The 12,355-nt window shown below is 42.3% G+C and overlaps 1 protein-coding gene across 1 annotated transcript in view; it reads left to right on the forward strand.

Moving 5' to 3' along the window:
* The window catches only part of PTPN21 (protein tyrosine phosphatase non-receptor type 21), a gene marked incomplete at both ends in the record, with an annotated part of 52,161 nt that overhangs the window by 18,319 nt on the left and 21,487 nt on the right, over positions 1-12,355 (forward strand). Inside the window, 6 exons of the mRNA XM_084241049.1 lie at positions 1,512-1,681; positions 7,343-7,440; positions 8,760-8,827; positions 9,541-9,611; positions 11,554-11,641; positions 12,014-12,102. Of these exons, the coding sequence (XP_084097175.1) occupies positions 1,512-1,681; positions 7,343-7,440; positions 8,760-8,827; positions 9,541-9,611; positions 11,554-11,641; positions 12,014-12,102 (584 nt within the window). The remainder of the gene's footprint in view (positions 1-1,511; positions 1,682-7,342; positions 7,441-8,759; positions 8,828-9,540; positions 9,612-11,553; positions 11,642-12,013; positions 12,103-12,355) is intronic.

Here is a 12,355-nt window from a genome sequence, read left to right on the forward strand (position 1 = left end):
ATTAAAAATTCAGTTCTTCTCTTGCCTTAGCCTCAAGTGCTCAGTAGCCACATGGGGCCACTGTGTGTAAATTTGCTCCCATAGCTTTATAGTTGCTTTAGGTTAATATGTAGGGGCTGACTGGAGAAAAAACTAGGCCAAGTATTGGGCAAGTTGCCAAAATGGCCAGCACAAAGGGAAGTAGGAGAGGCGCCTGCTGTGTTTTCTGGGCCTTTTAGAAAACATAGAGGTTCCTTTGGCCACATCCATGCAAATCTATAAGATAGGTGACATTTTAGACATCCAGGGATGGGCACTGTTCAAACAGGAAGGCCCCAACGTTACCATGGTAAACCTAGAAATGTCTATAATGTTACCCAGAATGCAGTTGGCATTGCTGTAAACAAACAAAGGCATGATTCTTGCCAAGAGAGTTCATGTTTGCATTGAGCATACTAAGCTCTCTAAGAGCCAAGATTCCTCCTTGCAACATGTGAAAGAAGATCATCAGAAAAAAAGAACGCCAAAGAGAACTGTTCTTGGGTTCAGCTGAAGCACAGCCTGCCCCACCCACAGAGGCATACTTTGCGAGAACCCCTGTGCAGTGATGGCATGATGGGGTATGCAAAAAGAAAAGACCTCTGGACTATTAAAAAAACTGTATCTAGTGAACTTCTGGGGCCAAAGAAGAATTATAATTGCCTCTATCACTAGAGTTGATAATATGTACATGGAATTTATTTATGAGAGCCAAATTTGAGAGTAGTGAAAAGTTGAATTAATTTAAACTTTCAATAGTCTACTAAGTAATCTATTAAGATTACTTATTAAGATTAATCTATTAAGATTACTTAGTAACCTACTAAGTGGAAACCCAGTTATGCTTATTCTAAAATAAGAAATGTGGGGCCTCCCTGGTAGTGTCAGGGGGTTAAGTCTCAGCACTATGAAGCTATCGGCAATTACTGCAGTATGAATTTGGCCAGGGAGCAACCCACGTGGTGCAGCAGTCCTCTCCTGTCTCACCCTCTGCTCCCCTCAGTAGTGTATTTCAGTAGATCTGCCTGCTCTGTTCTCCACTCTATCTCTGGTAAATCATCTCACCCTCTGCACCTCTGGCCTATCTATACCTCAGTTCTTCTACATAAAAGTAAATAAAAAATATTAAAAAAAATATGAAATATGATAAACTTAGTATTGCAGTAATGAAAATAAGTATTTTTCAGCATGTAGGTTTGTGTAAAACTGTGTGGCAGCCATTACAATCTGCTGTCTAGGCCAGGTTGCACCTTTTGGGACAGAGTAGAAGAAATAGTAAGAGGAATTGACTTTTCACTTGTTTTCATAATGACAAGTTGCTCAATAGGTCTTGTCTCTTTTTTTCTTCTTCAGGTTTCACTATTGTCTATTTTTATGAAGAGAGGCAATAGGGGGGCTGCTGTCATTTGATCCCAGCTTCTGGGTTAATGCAATTAAAGGGTGGAAGTCCTTTTATGTGTTTTGTCTCCTTCAGTGACTTTTCCTCTTTGCAGATCACTTACTTCAGCCTCTGGTACCACAATAAGCAAAATCAGCGCCGGTGGGTAGATTTGGAAAAGCCTCTAAAGAAGCAGCTGGACAAGCATGCGCTGGAGCCCACTGTCTATTTTGGTGTGGTGTTTTACGTGCCTTCAGTCTCACAGCTGCAGCAGGAGATCACCAGGTGAGAGGGCCATGCTGTTTGTCCTTAGGCAACCATCTAGTGGGACTACAAATGGGCAAGGAAGGTTTAAGTCAGGCGACTTAAAGACTAAATTGCCTTCCCTCCCCTGATTTTAAACCTCGGTCATACCTGGGGATGGGGCCTGTGCTGTGCCAGTATCCTGCAAGTTGTAGGAAATACAGGAGTGATGAAGGGAAAAGTGGGGTCTCTACCCTGGCTGTGAACTCTTTTTTTAATGATGTCACCTTGATGGCTTTGTTGATTTGTTTATGATCCTTTGCAACAAGGAATTAAGGGGAGGTTAGAAAAACGAGTTGTAAAAACCCTGCATTGGTCCCTCAAGGAAGAGGGCGGAAGTGATCATTTGGCCCTGTGGGGCCAGGAGCTACATTCTGCAAACAATGTGTGGAGATTGGGAGTAAAAGGCAGGAAGAGATTTGGATCCCAAAGTTGTGGTCATTAAGTACATGTAAATGGGATGGTCATATTGAAGGTGGGATAGAGCAGCGAAGCAGTCATTTGTTTTACCTTGAAGACCAAAAACAAATGGCAGGAGTAAAATTTAGATTCTTAAGCCTGCCTTTCAGGGTCCTCCTAAGTGCACCACTACCTCCTCTTTGTCACCCTGTTTAATACTAGTTTTGACTACAAGAGACTCCTTCAGGTGCCCTGAACATGCCATGTGCTTTTCTTTTTTTTTTTTTTTTTTAAATTTTATAGAGGCATGTTTATTTATTTATGTATTTATTTATTTGCTTGTTTTGTTTATACATGCACTGGGTACAGTCAGAAGCGCGGGAGGGTGAGAGAATTCACCAGAGCCAGAGCAGGGAGCAGGGAGCAGAGCAGGCAGAAGGACCGAAGTACACTGCTGAGGGGAGCAGCGGGCCGCAGGAGAGGTCTGCGCGCCATGTGGGACCCTCCTCTGGTGGCCGGGGAGCAGCCGGGGATCGAACCGGTGCCGCAGAGGCTGCGGGCAGGTTCGCAAACCAGCGCTCAACCGCTGCGCCACCGGGGAGGCCCGCCATGTGCTTTTCATCCTAGCTCTTGCTCTTATTGCTAAATGGTAGAATTCGGTTCATCTTCCAAATTTTAGTTTCAGAGATACCTCCTGTACTAAGCTTCTCTGACCCCCAGGATGGATGAAGAGAGCTTGGCTTTTGCTTTGCTTGACCCCCAGGGTGGATGGAGAGAGCTAGCATTTGCTTTGCTTGAACTTCAGTTAAGATGGCAGCCTTGGGCCTCCCCTGGTGGTGCAGCGGTTGAGTGCTGGGTTGTGAGGCTGCCTGCAGCCTCTGTAGCGCCAGTTCATTCCCCGGCCACCGGCGAGCGTCCCACAAAAAAAAAAAAAAAAAAAAAAAAAAGATGGCAGCCTTTCATTATAGTTATTTCTGTATGTATTTTATCTTTTTCTTATATTTTATCTTTTTCTTATCTTTCATCTTTTTCTTTCTTAGCCCATGTTTTCTTTCATTTTATCTTTAGCACAGTATCTAACAGTACCCTGCAGAGAGGAAGACCCTTATACTGCCCTGTTTGTGTGGTGGTCTTTGTAAGCACTCGGTTTGCCAGTTATTGGGAGAGGGTGGAAGAAGCAGACAGAATCAGGCAGTAAGAATAAACATGTACTGACCATGAAGGAAATCTGAGATGGGAATGTTGACGAGAATGGAATCCAGGAGAAAAAAAAACAAAACCTAGCAAATGACCACTTTGAGTCATTCAATTAAACATTTACTAGATAGAATGATATGATCAAAAACCCTTATTGGTTACTGTGGAAGATGGATGTACAAGTGAGTGTGTTCGGTGCTGCCCTGCTCTGTCTGGTGCGAGTAGCGGTCTATATAAATAAATCATCATAGCATGTCATAATGATAAATGCTTTATTAAAGCACTGGATTGCTAGGGTGGGGCATGAGGAACATGGACAGGGAAGATAAAAAAGGTGCACTTTATATGACGAGAAAGAAGGGCATGGAATGAATCTACCACATCCACCTTGCTGGATGAGTTTTAAGTAAAATTTCTGATTTGCCTGTGTTTTTTTGATCTGTGTTAGTAAATATAATGAATGTTGAGTTAAAACATTTTTTTTCTTGGTGATCTTTAGAGTAAATATTTTGGGTCCTCTTTTCCTGCAGTAAAGCCTTGGGAAAAAAAAAAAAGTGTATATATAATTGCTTCCATGAAAGAGTTTAGGGACAATGCCATGAAAGATAATAAAAACAGCAACACTTATGTTTTGCTCTGTATGTAAGGCTTCTTCCTAAGTACCTTGCACTTATTAAAATGATTTGATCTTCACAACAAATCTGTGAAGTCTAAGTATCATGGCTGTCTCGGTTCTGCGGAGTGGGAAACAAGACACAGAAAGGCTCAGTAACTTTTGCCCAGGTCTCACTGCTGCTGTGTGGTGACACTGGGCTGTAAATGTAGGCTAGCTGACTCCTTCCTTACTCTCAACCACTGTTCTATGGAGTCTAGAATAAAGTCACTCAAGAATATGGGGAGGGACCTCCCTAGTGGTGCAAGGGGTTAAGCACTGCACTATGAAGCAATCCACAGCCTTTGTGGCACGAGTTGGATCCCCGGCCGGCCAGGGAGCAACCCACATGGCGAAGCAGACCTCTCCTGTCTTGCCCATTGCTCCCCTCAGCAGTGTGTTTCAGTCAGTCTGCCTGTTCTGTTCCCCACTCTGTCTCTGGTGAATCCTCTCCTCCCTGCATCTCTGGCCTGTACCCTAGCACTTGTATGCATAAATAAATAAATCTTTAAAAAAAAAAAAAGAATATGGAGAAAATACTAGAAAAATCTGTAACTGGAAATTTGTGACAGTTACCCTTCAGACCTGGATTCAAACTCTAGTTCAGCTTCCCTCAGTGGAACTGAGCGTATTACTTAATCTTTGAGCTCCAGTTCCTTATCAGCCTCATTAACGAAAGACTGTTGTTGTTAAATGCCTAAAAAGCAGCTAACAGTGCAACAAGGAAACTAGTGTCTGTGACCCTGCCTGGAATCAGCAGGGAGGGCCATGGCAGCCAAGGAGAAGTGTTAAGGGCCCCTCAGTCTTTTTTTTTTTTTTTTTTAAGTAGGAAATTTATAATTACCGTTTTAGAATGACTTGGAAAACCTAAGGTACACACTTTTGTTTTTTAGATTTATTTATTTGTTTTTGCATGAAAGAACTGAGGTGTAGGCCAGGGGTGTGGGGGCGGGGAGAAAAGCGGATTCACCAGAGACAGGGTGGGGGGCAGAACGGGCAGATCTACTGAAATACACTGCTGAGGGGAGCAGCAGGCAAGCCAGGAGAGGTTTGCTGCGCCATGTGCATTATCTCCCTGGCCAGGGATTGAACTCAGGCAGTTGTGGTGATAGCTTGATAGTGCTGAGACTTAACCCTTAGGCCACCAGGGAGGTCCCCCCCATCATTCTTTTTTTTTTTTTTAAAGATTTATTTATTTATACAAACACTGGGTACAGTCAGAAGCGCGGGAGGGTGAGAGAATCACCAGAGCCAGAGCGAGGAGCAGAACAGCCAGACTGATGAAATACACTGCTGAGGGGAGCAGTGGGCAGCAGGAGAGGTCTGCACACCATGTGGGACCCTCTTCGGTGGCCGGGGATCGAACCGACGCTGCAGAAGCTGTGGGCAGCTTTGCAGCCCAGCACTCAACCACTGCCACCAGGGGAGGGCCCCCCCATCATTCTTTACCTGATAAAAAGGAGCATGCCAGCCTGCAAGCATGACACATTTTCCTGGTATCAAATCAAGGTAGAATTTTTTTGGAAAAGATGTTGAACCAGCAGTGAATTTAGAATAAATGAAGAATCAGCTCTATAATAGTAAAAGTAGAATATAAAGAAATAGAATATTTCTGTGAAAGGCTAAGTTAATGTGGTTTGTGTATGTGGCTTTCCAGTGATTTTTATCTGATTGAAGAAGAGAATGTAGACTATTTAGAATTTGTGGACAGTACATTCAGTAGATTGCTATCTCCAAGTGAACAATTTTCTTCCAAGAGAAAAAGGAACTGCTGAGTAGAAAGTTTCAAATTTTTTTCTTTGACAAGTTCCCAGTGCTACTTCCATTCTGTATAGTGATGGAGGGAAAACTGTAGTTCTGCTCCTAGTGGGTGGAAGGAAGTTGGATCTAAATTCTTTTTTTTTTAAATTTATTTATTTATTTGTTTGTTTGTTTATTTATTTATTTATGCAAGCACTGGGTACAGTCAGAAGCATGGAAGAGTGAGAGAATTCACCAGAGTCAGAGCAGGGAACAGAATAGGCAGACTGATGAAGTACACTGATGGGGGGAGCAGCAGGCGGCAGGAGAGGTCTGCGCGCCATGTGGGACCCTTGCCGGTGGCTGGGGATCGAACCAGCGCTGCAGAGGCCATGGGCAGCTTCACAGCCCAACGCTCAACTGCTGCACACCAGGGGAGGCCCTGGATCTAAATTCTTAATCAATTCGGTGGTGTTTTGGCAAGCTTCTATGGTAACAAAGGATGGAGGCCTGAAAGCAAGCTAAAATAGAAAACGGTGATGTAAGAACACAAACGAGCAAAGAGGTAGACTCCTGGGGGAATTCCAATATAAACAGTAACTGGATGCACTTTGGACACCAAACCTGGAAGAGATTCTGGATTTGAGGTGGTTCTGTAGAATGTATTGGTCAATCTTCATTCAGTGCCATATCCCCAGCATCTTGAACAATGCTTAACCCCTAGGAGGCCCTCATGGTTGCCTGTTGAGTGAATACAAGAAAGGCAGTAATAAATCTTCACTGTGAGCTTTATCAGAATGGAGCAGTGATACAAACGCACCACTGATTGGCTTAAAGTATGTGATTGCTGATAATAATAGCTCTGTTTACCGAATAATTGAATGCTGTGATCCAGGATTGTGCTGAGAGCTTTTAATATATATTCTTTGAGTATGTTCAATCTTGTGAGAGGTGAGAGTACTCTCATTTTTCTGGTGATAATTTAAACCTATCAATTATGATGACCTGCCCAAGGTCACGCACAATGCTAAAATGGAAAGCAAGAGTTTTACCTAGGTCTGCCCCACTAAAACCTGTACTGGTAACTAATGCCTTTTTAACATTACAGAATGTTAAAAAAAAAAATAGGACCTATTCCTTTTAGAATTTCATCAACAAATACTTTAATATAAGCCTGGTCTGAAATATCAGGAACGATTTTCTTCTGACTACTTCCCAGCGGTAGGGAACTCCCACTAGAGTAAGCAGCTTTGTATTGCCAAGTTACTAAGTAGGTGTTTTAAAGATTGGCTGTTGATTCTTCATTTCTCCAACTGAAAGAATAAAATAGGGCATAAGACAAAGGATCGATTGTCTTCTAGATGGTTTTAACTTTGAAATAACTATAGTCAGGGATAAGTACCTCAGTATATTGATCAGGTTGTAGTGTTTAAAAAAAATGTGTGTGTGTGTGTGTGTGTGTGTATGTACAGGCATGTGTAGGTGTGTGTAGATGTAGATATGGTCAAGGACATTCTTGTCATTCTCTGAAATCCTCTGAGGTTCAGATTGTATTTAACTTAACTTCTGGTCTTCTGCCAAATTTTGATAAATGCATTATGTCTTAACTGGAGGTAATATTGATAATGACATTTTTAAGTTGACATTTTTTACAGGTATCAGTATTATCTGCAACTGAAGAAAGATATCTTGGAAGGAAACATTCCTTGTACATTAGAACAAGCAATACACCTAGCAGGCTTAGCTGTTCAAGGTAAATAAATGGCAACTGATAATGTAATAGATCAGATTAAGATGTGTGTTATAACCAAAACAACAAAGTATCTTTAAAGTTACTGACTTACTATAGTAATCTTTAGATATTAATGAAATATTATTGTTATCCACAGAACTTCCTATGGGAATAATATTTGGATTACTTCAGTGAAATATAAGGCTTCTAGAAGGCTAAACATGTAATCATATATCATCAGAACAAACAGTCCAAAACTGGGGAAAACACACACACACACACACACAGAGCATTGAACATTCTATGTATTCTTCTAGTTCAAGGATTTGATCTTTGGCTAGCCACTGTGTTAGAAAGGTCAGCCAAATATTGAGGTCGGTGAGGTTATGTTAACTGATATTTTAAGCATACATCATTTGCTGGGTTTCTTATTTTTCATTTTATTTTTTATCATGGTAACGTTGGATACAACACTGTATATGATTCAGAGGTATAGGGTCATGTGTCTTTCGATGTGTTATCATACCATACCTCACCCTCCACGGTGCAGTTTTCCTGAGGTATAGAGCATCATTAATCCTAATAGATAACATGTTGGATTTCACAAGTAGTTTCAAATTGTCATTTTTCATGTCTCTATACATGCACTACATGTATATGTACTTACATATGCACTTTGGGATGACCTCTGACGGGGCATTCTTTCAAATGATAACTGAAATAGAATCTTGAAATTATAATTTAATCAGAAGGATTATTGAATAAATTTCCTTCACATATTAGCAGCCATGGAGACACATAGCACTTCTAGACATATGCCTGTATGCACATGGAACCACATTTCTTTTCCAAGTATTTTGAATCCTCTTAAGTGTCATCTTTGACTTTAAGTGCTTATTTTTCATAAATTTATTGCTTAACTATTAATTTTTTTAATAATTTAAGATTTCAAAACAAATACATCTTGCAGTGACATAGTCAAATTATCTGATTCCCTAGAGGTAAACACTATTGTGAATAGTTGGATTTCTTCCTGACATTTTCCTGTGCCTATGTAAGAATACATTATCACAGGGCAGGTTTTGTTTGTTTTTTAATTATAAAATGAGATCATATTATATAGTTTGCAAGTTGCTTTTTTACTCTATTCATAGGATTGATAAGATACACAAATTACTTAATTCATGTTTTTAAAGATATTTTAAAAAACATTATAATTGTAAGGCAAATATGACTTCTGAATCACAAACACTCCATTTATATACTGTATGTTTGAATTTAGTTGTATGTGTGTTTTGTTACGCAAATTAAACGTAATCAATATGAATACTTATTTATAGCTGATTTTGGTGACTTTGACCAGTATGAATCCCAGGACTTTCTTCAGAAATTTGCCTTGTTTCCTGTGGTAAGACTTCTTTTGATGTTACATCTTTTTTGTTAACCGTTTATACCTGTGCCCTTAACCATCCCTGACATGAAGCCCACGAGGTAGACTTGGTAGGATAGTGGTAAAAAATCAATTCTACCGTCTGTACGATTCAAGTATACACAAGTCTTTATCTTCTTGGCCCTTCATGAATCCACAGAAATGGAAGGGTCCATGTCCTAGGGCTATGCCCAGGAAAGTGGGTTTTGTGTCTGGATTTGAATCTGAAGAGAAGGAGTCAATTCTACCTTCTGAGGAACCAGGCTGAGGTTTTGCTTTTAATTAAAGGTTTGCAACCTTGCAAACTTATGTTGAAATGAATTGACTTCTCATTAGCAACTAAGAAAGTAGTTGAAATAAGACATGACCTTCCCCTTAAAGTCTCTACTGAAGAAGTTGACAGTGACCGCTAAGGGAACTGGCTTGCCCTTCCTCCGCGTGTCTACCAGTCCATGGGGTACTGGACTCAGAACTGGCTGGTTGACATTACCCACCTGAATGAGCTGTTTTGGCCCCTAGCAGACACCCTCAGTTCCTTGGAAAGATAGTGATTCTGTTGAAGCAAAGCTACCACCTGTGAACACTAGTGCCAAGTTTGTCTGATAGTGACAAGCATCAGTAACAGGCAGTAGCGACGAGTCTTCCTAAGAGATGTGGTGACTTGTTCACTGACTGTGGTGTTCTCTCTTCAGGGGTGGCTACAAGATGAAAAAGTATTGGAAGAAGCAACCCAAAAGGTGGCCTTACTTCATCAGAAATACAGGTAATGCTAAGAAATAAGAAATGGAAATAGTACAGAACTTCTGTCTGTCTGAGTTTGAAATATGCACGGACAGAATTAGAATCGGAACCTAGCTGGGCAGCTGACATTTACCCAGCACTCACTGTGTGCCAGATGTGGTCCTGAGCACCCACCCAGGTCCACTCATTTAGTGTCCATGTTTCCAATGGGAAAGTTGAAAACAGCCAGCCATTGAAGGGTGCCCGTTCCTCACCCCATGTTGTAGAGATTTTGGTGACAGCCTAACCCTGTGTAGGTTAATGCAAGACTAGGGAGATGTGTTTGCTTTTATGGTCTAGCTAGTACAGCGCTTCTCCCCACTCCCCCCGCACCCCTGGAGCTATACCTCTGCCCTGGGAAGGCTGTGCTGAGAGCCACGTTGCCCCTCTCCCTGGCCCTGCTTCTGCACACCTCCGGGTTCTGGTGGGTGTTGACTTTCTTTGATGGTGAAATCTGTATGTGTTGTCTGTAAGAAAGATCCTGTCCTAGAGAATGCGAGGTCTTATTAAGCTGAATAGTTCCAAGAATTTTATATATCATTAAGTTCTTATAACCACTCTTTAAGGTAAATGTTATTGCCAGTTTCAAAAAGACTAACTTGTTCAAATTATGCCTTGTGGAGGTGGCATTTGAACCCAGGCCTTCTAATTGTAAACAGTTATTCACCACCCCCACCCCTCCATCAAAAGTAACCATTTGCCTTTCTTTTGCCTGTGCCCACTGAAATCCATACAATTGCTCACAGAAGATTATTCTTCCTAAAATTACCTCCCCTTGGCCTTCTCAAATGCTTATGATTCTTTCCTTGTTCTCTACCAGCCTGAGTTCCATTATTACCCCTGGGATTAAAGGCTACCACAAATTGGTTAAGTCCTGCCTTTCCAGCTTTGTCTTCCCTTATTCCAAATGAACCATTATTTTTCCAGCATAATTAACCCTTAGACACACTGACCTGTGTCTGGTACTTTCATTCCTTCGTTTGTGCATCTCCTTAAAGGATGGTTTCGTGCCATTGCTCTGCACAAGCAGAGCTCTGGGCGCTGTGGCGCAGGGATAAACAAAGCAGTAAGAGTGCACTCCCTGCCTTGCAGCCTGAGGGGTAGGCAGGACAGCCCAAAAGCACGACACGATGGGATCGCACAGTATGGTGCAGGAGGGGAATGTACAGAATGTGGTGCATCTGCAAAGAGCAGGGGCATCTGGCAGACTTGGGGATCACAGATAGTAACGAAGGAGGCGTCAGACATAGGCCGAGTCTAAAGGGAGGATTGGGACTGGCCAGGTACACAGGTGGGTGACAGGTCTGTGCAGATTGGCATCTGCATAGGCCCACAGGTAGGAGGGTAGGTAGAGTTTAGAATGACTGCAGTGTGGGGGCATCCAGGGTGGGGTAGTGGGGGTGAGGCTGAGAGGCAGGTCTCTATGTGGGTTGAGCACCTGCTTCCCTACGGGACCTTCTCACCCTTCCTTATAATTCCCTCACCAGCGAGCAGAGTGATGTCCCTCTTCTAGCCCCTATCTCCTGCCATTGTCATTTGACAGTCACCACATGATGCTTGGTATTGCCTGATATTTTGCAAAAAAAAAAAAAAAAAAAAAAACAAAAAACAAAAGCAGTTACTTGGTAGTTCAGAAGGAATCCTAACTTACACTGAAGATTTTTGAGGGATTGTTTTATTCCCCACGGCCCCCTTGCCTGCCTGAGGTGCAGGGATAGGATCTTATATAACCAGCCTTCAGTGTTCAGCACAGTGCTTGCCTGCAGCTGATTTTCAGAAAATACTGATGGATTGATATGACTAATTGTGGGCGATAGAAGTTGAAATGCTTATAATGTCTCATGGCAAATTGATAATATGGATTTTTACAAGAGCTATTTCTTGTTAATTTTATGAACAGTCTCACCAACATCTTTTGGTTGCAGAGGGCTCGCCGCTCCTGACGCTGAGATGCTGTACATGCAGGAGGTGGAGCGCATGGATGGCTACGGCGAGGAGAGCTACCCTGCCAAGGTGGGCGCACCACAGAGGCCGGGCTCCTGCAGGGGCCCTGGTGCTTCCTAGAGAACAGTGGGGAGGCCCTGGATGCAGAAGCTGAAGAGGTTCCAGTGTCTGGAAACTTAAAAGCTATAGTCCTTGTGACCAGAATTTTGTAGTAAAAAACATATTCCTGTTTTGCAGATTGTTCCACAAATACATTAAATATAGCTTCTTAGGGAGCCCAACTCTGCTTTCATATGTACAGACATGTGTACAGACTTGCCCCTTGGCACAGTTAACCTGTAGGTCTTTGCAGTGTCTGATATCTGGGAAATGCGAGGGAATGGGGGAGGGGGTGGCTGTGGCTGTACTGCGCTTATGCCTCTTTTCTGCTTCCTCCTTTAGGATAGCCAAGGCAGCGACATATCCATCGGGGCATGTCTGGAAGGGATCTTTGTGAAACACAAGAATGGAAGGCCTCCTGTGATATTTAGGTATTTCCCTCATGTCTTCCTGTGCACTGTCTCACGCTCTGGCTGGCGATATTTTTTAGCACCTGTTCTAGTTGTATCGGGTGCTTGTAAGTCTTGCCAGCGATCTCATTAGGGAATGGAAGTATGCCCCTTCTAGAATAAAATAGATACTGAAACTGCCATTTTTGCTCTAAAACGATTAAATAATATCGTGCATCAGCTCAAGGTGAAAAAATGGTGCGTGCGGGAGCACTCACCCCCTCCTCCTTTCCCC

Source organism: Talpa europaea (assembly GCF_964194135.1).
Source record: "Talpa europaea genome assembly, chromosome: 8".
Classification (NCBI taxonomy): Eukaryota; Metazoa; Chordata; class Mammalia; order Eulipotyphla; family Talpidae; genus Talpa; species Talpa europaea.